General features: G+C 55.4%; 1 protein-coding gene across 1 annotated transcript in view; it reads right to left on the bottom strand.

Annotated features, from left to right (window-relative positions):
* The window catches only part of LOC105998065 (taste receptor type 1 member 2), an 11284-nt gene extending 4773 nt beyond the window's left edge, over positions 1–6511 (bottom strand). The window contains exons 1-3 of the mRNA XM_013032671.1: positions 6330–6511; positions 3596–3896; positions 3–500 (exon numbers count right to left, since the gene is read on the bottom strand). Of these exons, the coding sequence (XP_012888125.1) occupies positions 3–500; positions 3596–3896; positions 6330–6511 (981 nt within the window). The remainder of the gene's footprint in view (positions 1–2; positions 501–3595; positions 3897–6329) is intronic.
* Positions 6512–10039: the final 3528 nt, after the last annotated feature.

Below are 10039 nucleotides of genomic sequence, written 5' to 3'. Positions count from 1 at the left end.
AAGCCCGGCACCGGCACGCCGCGGATGGTGACGCCCAGGAAGGTGCCGCAGCGGCGCAGGCCGTCCAGGCCGTGCAGCTCCGGGTCGATGGCCCAGGACTCGGAGGCGATCCACACGGCCCCGGTGAGGCGGGCGCGCAGCACGGCCCGGAAGAAGTCGTGCAGGGCCACCTCGGGCGAGAAGACCACCACCACGCGCGCCGTGGACCGCCGCAGCTTGTCCAGGACGGCGTCCAGCCGCGGCGCGCACGCGGGCGCGGGCAGCACCTCCTGGAAGGCCACGCAGATGTCGCCGCCGCGGGCCAGCCGCTGGGTCAGCAGCTGGCTGTTCTCGCGCCCGTAGTCGTCGTTGCTTGTCAGCACCACGATCCAGTTCCAGCGGAAGTGGAGCATCAGCTGCACCATGGCCTCGATGTGGTGCGTGGCGCTGGGGATCGAGCGCAGCGTGGCCGGGTAGCGCGTCTTGTCCCGCAGCTCCTCCGTGATGGCGCTGTAGCTGACCTGCGGGGGGGGGGGGGGGTGCTGAGGGCCGCGCCCCAGGGGCAGGGGAGGGGCAGGGAAGGAGAGGAGGGGCGTGGCGGGGCAGAGGAAGGGAAGGGGAAGAGGAGGGACAGGGACAGGAGAGAGGAAGGGGAGGGGCAGGGGTAGGGAAGGGGAGGGGAGGGAAAGGGGAGGGATGGGATGCTACCTACTGTGGGGGGGGCGGGGATACCTTGGGGACGTGGACAGTCGAACCCAGGCTAAGGGAACACATCCCCACCCTCCTTGTAGCAACTTCCTATGTACTGTCCAGCCAAGAGTTTAGCTTAGTCTTTCTTGCCTTGCCTGCCTGCCTGCCTTCTTGTCTTCCTTCCTTCCTTCCTTCCTTCCTTTCTTCCCTCCCTCCCTCCCTCCCTTCCTTCCTTCCCTCTCCCTTCCTTCCTTTTTTATGCCAGAACTAGGGCTTTCATTCAGCGCCTTGAGCTCTTTCTTAGCTTTTTTTGCTCCAAGCCTGGCACTCTACCACTTGAGCCATAGCTCTACTTCCAGGTTGTTTTGGTGGTTAGTTGGCAGTAAGTCTCACAGACTTTCCACCCAAGCTGACTTTGAACCTCTGTCCTCAGATCGCAGCCTCCTGAGGAGCTAGGATTACAGGCGTGATCCACCATTGCCCACCTTCCATGTCTTACTTATTGAGCACCTACTAGATGTCCCTGAACATGGTGGCTTTTCCCCCTCCCCACATCCGCATTGAAGCAGCCTCATCTCTTCCTTCAGCCTCCCAGGCTCCACTCTCTTCCCCACTCTCTGGTTGTTCTACCTCTTCAGATGGAAGACCCCAGGACATTGTACCCCAGCCTTGATTCTCTTCCCTCAACCCTCCTTCCTTTGGCCATGCCAAGTTCCTACTTTAAGTAGCATTTCTGGCCAGCAAACCCTTGTTCAGCCCTAGCCCAGATCTCTCTCCTAAATTTCAGACTGCCTGCCTCACCTCTCCAAATCAACTCCCACTGTCACTAAACCTCTTCTCCCCCTCACCTGACCATCTGATTGATAGTCAATCCAGTCTTCCTGTTCCTCAGGCCCAAACACTTGACCATTAAATCACCCCTGCCACATTCCCTCATCCTCAGGTGGACTGGGCTTCAGCCTATGCCCCTCTGGACAAACCACCTCCTCACCCTGCCCTAGCCCAGCCACCACTACCCCTGGCCTGGCAGGTGACCCTGTCCTCCACCTCCCCGACCCCACAGTCGGCTGATGGCTGCCAACCTGACGCTGGGTATCCACATTCCTGTCTGCTTCCACAACTCCTCTAAGCAGAATTTACCAACAACGAAAAAGTTCTTCGGTGGCCCCCAGGGGGCTCCACCATGCGCCCAGAGACCTTACTCTCCAATTTCCTCTCCTCCTGCTCCCTCCCCATCCCACCCCACCCCCACCAGGTCCCACCCACTAGTCCTAAGTACATCCAGTGCTTTGCACTTGCCGAACACTTCTTTTTGTCAGGTTCCCCTCCTAGATGCCCACACAGCTCCCTTACTCCCTCACCCGCTTTTCAGTCTTTGTCCAGTTGCCAGAAAGCCTACCTAACTAGCCCATGAACAGTCACAATCTCCTGCCCCAACATGCCTGACCCCCTGCCCCACTCCACATTGCCCTGGAAGCCATTGACTTCTAACGTACCATTATTTATTTGCATTCAATGTCTGTCTCTCCCTACACTGGTTCCCAGTTGTATCCACCGCACCTGCAATACTTCCTGGCACAACACGAGAGATGCTTAAGACATTTCATTACTTGCATGAAAGCATGAATCCAGCCCCTTGGCTAGATGTTTCACATAAAAATATTAAGTCAGGTGCCGGGCGCTGGTGGTTCACGCCTGTAATCCTAGCTACTCAGGAGGCTGAAATCTGAGGATAATGGATCAAAGCCAGCCCAGGCAGGAAACTCCATGAGACTCTTTTTATTGTGGGGGGGGGGGTTCCGGTTGTGGGCCTGAACTCTGGGCCTGGGCGCTGTCCCTCAGCTCTTCAGCTCAAGGCTAGCGCTCTACCACTTGAGCCACAGCGCCACTTCTGACTTTTTTTTTCTGCTTATGTGGTGCTGAGGAATCGAACCCAGGGCCTCATGCATGCAAGGCAAGTGCTCTACCACTGAGCCACCTTCCCAGCCCTCTGTGAGACTCTTACCTCCAACAAACCACCAGAAAACTGGAAGTGGCGCTGTGGCTCAGTGGTAGAGTGCTCGCCTTGAGCTGAAGAGCTGAGGCACAGCGCCCAAGCCCAGAGTTCAACCCCCACGACCGGCAAAAAAAAAAATCAGGTACTGGTGTAATCCTAGCTACTCATGTGGCTGGGATCGAAGGATCATACTTCAGAGCCAACCCAAGCAGAAAAATCTGTGAAACTCTTATCTCTAATCAACAACTAAAAAAAACAAAAGTAAAGCTGTGGCTCAAGTGGGAGAAGGCCAACGTGAACAAAAAAAGCTAAGGAACAGCGTCCTGCCCTGAGTTTAAACCCCATTACTAGCAAACATATACTTAGAAAATTGTAACACATGCTGAGCACCTACTGTGTGTCAGTCCCTACACTGAATCCCTCAGCAACACGTTCAGTTATTGTAGCAGCCAACTGTGTGCCGGGTCTTATATGCTGGCTGCTCTTTAAATGAATACACTCCATGGGACTAGGCCCGTGCAGTCACGATGATGATCATAATTACAACCACAATAGCCATGCTACCAGAATATTCTTTGAGGACATCCTATGAGGCAGACCTGGGCAGGACAACTGAACACAGGAACACGGGGCCTTTCCTAGTTACCATTCACATGCAGGATGCTACGTCATGGACCACCTACTGTGTGCTGGAAACTCATCCATCTGCAGACAGTCTGGGATGGATTCCCTCATCATCCTGCTTTATGGGTGGGGAAACTGAGGCTCAGAAGCGTTAAGAGACTTGTCAGAGGCTTCACAGTGGCTGAGAGGCATAAAATATCCCGAGTCCCTGTGTGTCCCTCCCAGCACCCTCATGGTTGGGGGGGGTGCTCAGAGTCCCCTGCCTGCCTCATGCCCCGCCCCTTCCTCCGGGACCCAGTGTCTCACGTGTGGAAGGAGAAGCATGGAGAGGAAGTTAGCCACTGTCTTGGCAGCCTCAGAGTTGTCGGGGCCGATGATGGCCACCACCCGCGGGACGTAGCGGTCATAGTTCTTGAGGATGGGCAGGAAGTAGTCCTCCTGGGCCAGCAGGTAGAGCACAGGCTGGATGTTGTTGAACATGTAGCAGATGTCCACGATCTCGTAGCCCAGCCGCACACCGGGCAGCAGGCTGCTGAGGTTGTTGATCTCCTCCACCGCAAAGCGCATGGCCTGCATGAGGTTGTAGCCCACCACCTTCATAGTAAACCTGGATGAGCCAAAGCCAGGACCGGGGCAGGGCCACAGTGAGGACCAGTGGGGAGGGGAGAGCCCACGGCCCTCCTTCCTGACACAGGAAGGCCATCAAGAAGATTCTAGCACCTTCACCAGATTCTTTCACTGTACTACACCTCTAGACTCACTGTTTGTGTGACCACATTGACACTGAGATCACTATATCCTGTGATCTCTAATGCTGTCTGCCCGTGACCACCACCACCCATAGTGACCTCCATTATCCACCACACTGATGTCTGCCCATGACCACCACCATCCATAATGGCCTCCATCATCCACCACACTGATGTCTGCCTATGACCACCACCACTCACAATGGCCTCCATCATCCACCACACTGATGGCTGCCTATGACCACCACCCACAATGACCTCCATCATCCATCACACTGATGGCTGCCCATGACCACCACCACCCACAGTGACCTCCATCATCCACCACACTGATGGCTGCCCATGACCACCACCACCCACAATGGCATCCATCATCCACCACACTGATGTCTGCCTATGACCACCACCACCCACAGTGACCTCCATCATCCACCACACTGATGGCTGCCCATGACCACCACCACCCACAGTGACCTCCATCATCCACCACACTGATGGCTGCCCACGAACACAAGACCGCTATCATCCACCACACTGATGTCTGCCCATCACCACCCACAGTGTCCTCTATCATCCACCACACTGATGTCTGCCCATGACCACCACCCACAGTGTCCTCTATCATCCACCACACTGATGTCTGCTCATCACAACCACCACTCACAATGACCTCCATCATCCATCACACTGATGTCTGCCCATGACCACCATCCACAGTGACCTCCATCATCCACCACACTGATGTCTGCCCATGAGTACCACCACCCACAGTGACCTCCATCATCCACCACACTGATGTCTGCCTATAACCACCACCACCCACAGTGACCTCCATCATCCACCACACTGATGTCTGCCTATGACCACCACCACCCACAGTGACCTCAATCATCCATCACACTGATGTCTGCCCATGAGTACCACCACCCACAGTGACCTCCATCATCCACCACACTGATGTCTGCCTATGACCACCACCACCCACAGTGACCTCCATCATCCACCACACTGATGTCTGCCCATGACCACCACCACTCACTGTGACCTCCATCATCCACCACACTGATGTCTGCCCATGACCATCACTACCCACAATGACCTCCATCATCCACCACACTGATGTCTGCCCATGACCACCACCGCCCACAATGACCTCCGTCATCCACCACACTGATGTCTGCCTATGACCACCACCACCCACAGTGACCTCCATCATCCACCACACTGATGTCTGCCCATGACCACCACCCACAGTGACCTCCATCACCACTGTTCTCCCCACTACCATCATCAGCCGTTAGTCCTAACACCAACATCGCCCTTGTCACCACAACCACCTTCACCACTATCTTCCCTATCACCAATATCACTGCTCCCACCACCATCACCACTACATCTGTCACCATCACCACTATTATCAGCACTATTACCATCAACACCCCCTTGCCACCATTACCACTAACACTAAATCACTAAAAACCATCCACCACCGTTACCAACGTCATTATCACCATCACCAGCATACTTTTAGCCATTTTATTATCACCATCATTACTGACATCAAGACTATCTACATTGCTATTTCTGCCACAGCAGGACCATCATCATCACGGGCATCAGAAAAGCCAACACCAGGCCTGGCGCCATTACTGGCACCGCCACCCACACCCTAGTCAACCCTTAGTCATCTTTTACTCTCACTTTCCTGCCCCTCCCCGCCCCCAGTGCTCTACCTCCTCTGAATAAGGTCACTATTTGCTAATCCCAGGTTGGCTCTGGGGGACTCAGTCTTCACAATTGCAAGAAGATGAGCCACTCCATCTCCAAGTGATACTGAGGGAGGGGTGGGAAAGGGAGTCCCTATAATCCCAGAATCGCCCCCTACCCACCCAACCAAGTCCTTGGAGAATGCAGAGCTCCTCTCCAGAACCTGCTTCAGAGAACCACATCCGGCCTTCCCAAAGGCTCGGCCTAGAGCCTAGACTGGCCTTGACAAGAGCTCACTGGGAGTCCCCCAGTTCCTGGAAGGGATACGGGGAATGGGGTTCGATGGTCTCTAAGACCCCTCTCTCCTGGGAGATGTGGCACCAGGCTGGCCCAGGTCTTGGCGTTGTGGACCACCACCACTAGGGATTTCAACACGCTTGATTCTGTGAGAACCCCTGGGGGCCAGCAGGCTGGTTCAGGATTAGGGGAGTGATGAGGGGTGAAGTGCATGCATCCTGGGCCTGGCCTCCTGGGGACCACCACACGGGCTGCAGCGCCCCCCCCATGCCCACACACAGACTCACTTCCTGCAGGTGGGCACCTGCAGGTTGTCAACAGGGGAAGTGCTCTTCATGTTGGCGTGGAGGGTGAAGAGTCCACCCAGGAGGAAGTCCCCGGCCAGGTAGAAGTCTGAGTTCTCCATCGGCTCCCCCGGGACCCACAGCAGGAAGAGCAGCAGACACAGCCTCCTTACTTGGAGCCGCATGGCTGTGCACTGGCAGCATCAGGAGAGCCTGGGCTCACCGGAGCGCTCCACACCAGGCCATTTGCACAGACATTTACATAGTGACAGCCCTGCCACTGGCCGCGGGGCACCCAGGACAGGTGAGGAGCTTTGAGGGTTCTGGGGGCAGGAAAGGAGGCCGGAACCAGGATGATTCATTGTGAGGGCCCAGTGGGGTCCGGGGAGAGAGCGATTCAGTGATGAGGCCATGCCCAGCCTCCGCACGGAGCCAGGAATGGGCTCCACCGCCCTCGCGTTTAACATTGCAGAAGAGAGCCACACAGGACTTGCCAGGGGTCAAAGCAAGGTGGTAGAAGACCCCAGACTATAGAGCCTGACCAAGTTGGCCCCTGGTACAGGGTAATGTACATACAGCACCAGGCCCACAGGGCATTCATTAAGCAAAAGCCACCATCACCCAGAATCAAGTGTCACCACAGCATTGGCCATCCATCATCTCCTGAGGCTCCCAGGACTGGAGACAACCACTAAGCCCATTCCCCAGAGGAGAAAATGGAGTAACTGGGAAGATCAGGAGCTCAGTCTACATTGCACAGCTAGCAGAGCAGGCATCAAAACTACACAGGACAAGACAGTCATCCTAGCTACTCGGGGAGGTTGACATCAGAGGATCAAGGTTCAAAGCCAGCCCGGGCAGGAAAGTCATGAGACGCTGATCTCCAATTAATCACCAAAAAGCTGGGAATGGAGCCTTGGCTCAAGTGGGTAGAGTGCAGATGCCTTGAGCACAAATTCCCAGAGACAGTGCCCAGACTCTCAGGACACACAACACACACACACACACGAAAAAGAAAACGAAAGCCCACAAAAACGATACAGGACACTCTCTGGTGGGTGAGGACGGGAGGAGAGCACTCAGCTCTGGTCCCTCAGTCTCACCACCAAGCAGGGGCATGACAAAACAGAAGGTTGCCATCTTAACACCTGATCTGGGCACCGGTGGCTCACACCTGTAATCCTAGCTACTCAGGAGGCTGAGACCTGAAGATTGCAGTGTGGCCCAGGGGCCGGGCTTGGGGAAGGGGCTGCAAGGATAACGAGGTGGCAGAAGTCTCAAGACCACCCCCCATCCCTGCCCAGTGGTCCAGAGGCCCTGCCATCAAGACCTTCTTTGCCGTGTGGTCCTTGACGCACGTGTCCAGCTTCAGTTCCTGCTGAGGCATGTCTGGCACCCTGGAGGCACCTGAACCTCCAGCCTCAAGACTCGGCCCCACTTGCAGGTCACATGGGCTCTGCTGTGTGACCACGCGAGGGATCCCACCTCTCTGAAACCGTGTCTTCTCCACTGATGATAACTCCAGCCTCGTGGGCTTGGTGCAGTAATACCACACTCCATAGCAGACCACAGAGAAGAGGTGTGTCAAGTTCAAGATGGACCCTCGTACCAGGCTCCAGTGGTTCACACCTATAACCTTAGCTACTCAAGAGGCTGAGATCTGAGGATCGTGGTTCAAAGCCAGCCCAGGCAGGAAAGTCCAGGAGACTCTTCTCCAATTAACCAGCAAAAAGCCAGAAGTGAAGGTATGGCTCAAGTGATAGCATACCAGCCTTGAGTTTAAAAAAAAAAAAAAAGCCAAGTGAGAACAAGAGGCCCTGAGTTCAAGCTCTCGTACCAGAGCCAAAATAATAATAGAAAAAGTTTCAATTGTCCCACGAACAGGGTTACCTCCAGCTCCCTGGCTGGCATGAAATACCTTCCTCTGTCATAACATGTCTTGACATGGGGCTGGGAAGGTGGCTCAGTGGTAGAGCGCTTGCCTTGCAATGCATGAGGCCCTGGGTTCGATTCCTCAGCACCACATAAGCAAAAAAAAAAAAAAAAACAAAAGCCGGAAGTGGCACTGTGGCTCAAGTGGTAGAGCGCTAGCCTTGAGCTGAAGAGCTGAGGGACAGTGCCCAGGCCCAGAGTTCAGGCCCAAAAAAAATGTCCTGACATTATCCTGAAGGATGCTAGATAAGCTACATCCCAAGCTCAGACCCTCACCACCTCCTTCCTGAATTCTCCGTCAGCCCCAGGCTGACTGCCCAATCTCCGAGGCCCAGTTCTCCATCCCCTCCCCCTCCCCTCCCCCCCCCTGCTCCCTGCTGGCAGCTGAGAGCCAGGGTGCAGTCCTCGCCTAGATCCTGGTCCCCCAGCCAGGCCCTGCTCCCTCATCCTCCCTCGCCAGCCCAGTCTTTCCTGCTTCTTGAGCCCCAAGCCACAGTCACGAGGCTCCTGTGGACTGGGGTCCCTGCAGGATCCATCTGGAGTGGCACCTAAGAAGACCATAGCCACTGGCTCCATGAACACCTAGGGGTGGCCTAGTCAACCCTGCAGGGCCTCCCTGTCCCCCTCTGTGAAATGGGTCTCACTGGATACACAGTGTGTATGCACACAGTGTGGCATGCACAGTGCCTGTGCCCAAGTCTAGGCAGGCCTCCAGGCAGATACAGGAGCGGGTGAGCTAATGCAAGCAGTATGATCATATATATATATATATGAAGGTGAGTTTGTCCAGCTGGGTCCTCCGACCTCTGCCCTGACCTCCACTGAAGCTCCAGTTGCCTAGTGACCCCCTCATTTCCTTAGAGAGCATGCTTGACTTGACAGCCCAGGTCCAGCGGCAGCAGGGACGTCCGGCCACACGCAAATGGTCCAAGTTCTAGGCCCAAGGCTGTGTCTGTGTCCCTGCCCACAGCAGGAAAATGAAGGGGCTCCATGGGCATTTCAGGCACAGGGACTTGGCTCTGGTGACTATGCAAAGATGTCTCAGGTGCTCAGCAGGACAGGGGACACTCTGGTGTCTAGGGGGTGGCAGAAGGAACAGAGACAGACAGCTTTGAAGCAGAAGTGTCCACAGTTAAATGGTAGGGGCAGAGGGACTTGAGGTCAGGGTCCTGGCAGCAGAGAGCAAAGGGGCACAGCCTGCAGCACTCAGACCAAGGTTGAAACCCACCTTCCTAGAGCTGGGCACCGGGGCTCACGCCGTCACCCTTGCTACTCTGAGCCTGAGATCTGAGGATTGCGGTCCAGAGCCAGCCCGGGCAGAAAAGTCTGTGAGACTCTTATCTCCAATTAACCACCAGAAAACCAGAAGTGGAGCTGTGACTAAAGTGGTAGAGCACTCACCTTGAGCTGAAGAGCTGAGGGACAGCGCCTAGGCCCAGAGTTCAAGCCCCACGACCGACAAAACAAAACACCTTCCTACTTAACTAGCTGTGCGATCTTGGGTTACCTACTCCCCGGCTTCCATTAGCCCTGCCACAGATACAGAACAGCAGCCCTCAGTCACCAGCAGGCCTGCATGAAGGCTGAGGGTGTGCTCACGGCAGAGTGCTTGCCTCGCATATGTGAAGTCTGGGGTTCCGTTTCCCAGACACACAGACATACAGACACACCTTCCTACACAAGGGAGCTCATTCTTCCTATTCAAGCCTTCACCACCTTAGAATGGTCTAGAATGTTTGAGCAAATACCAGGGCACTGGAGTCCAGCCGAACGAACACACA

This window comes from Dipodomys ordii, unplaced genomic scaffold (assembly GCF_000151885.1).
Source record: "Dipodomys ordii isolate 6190 unplaced genomic scaffold, Dord_2.0 Scaffold6, whole genome shotgun sequence".
Classification (NCBI taxonomy): Eukaryota; Metazoa; Chordata; class Mammalia; order Rodentia; family Heteromyidae; genus Dipodomys; species Dipodomys ordii.
This window is presented reverse-complemented; position numbering and strand designations above follow the sequence as displayed.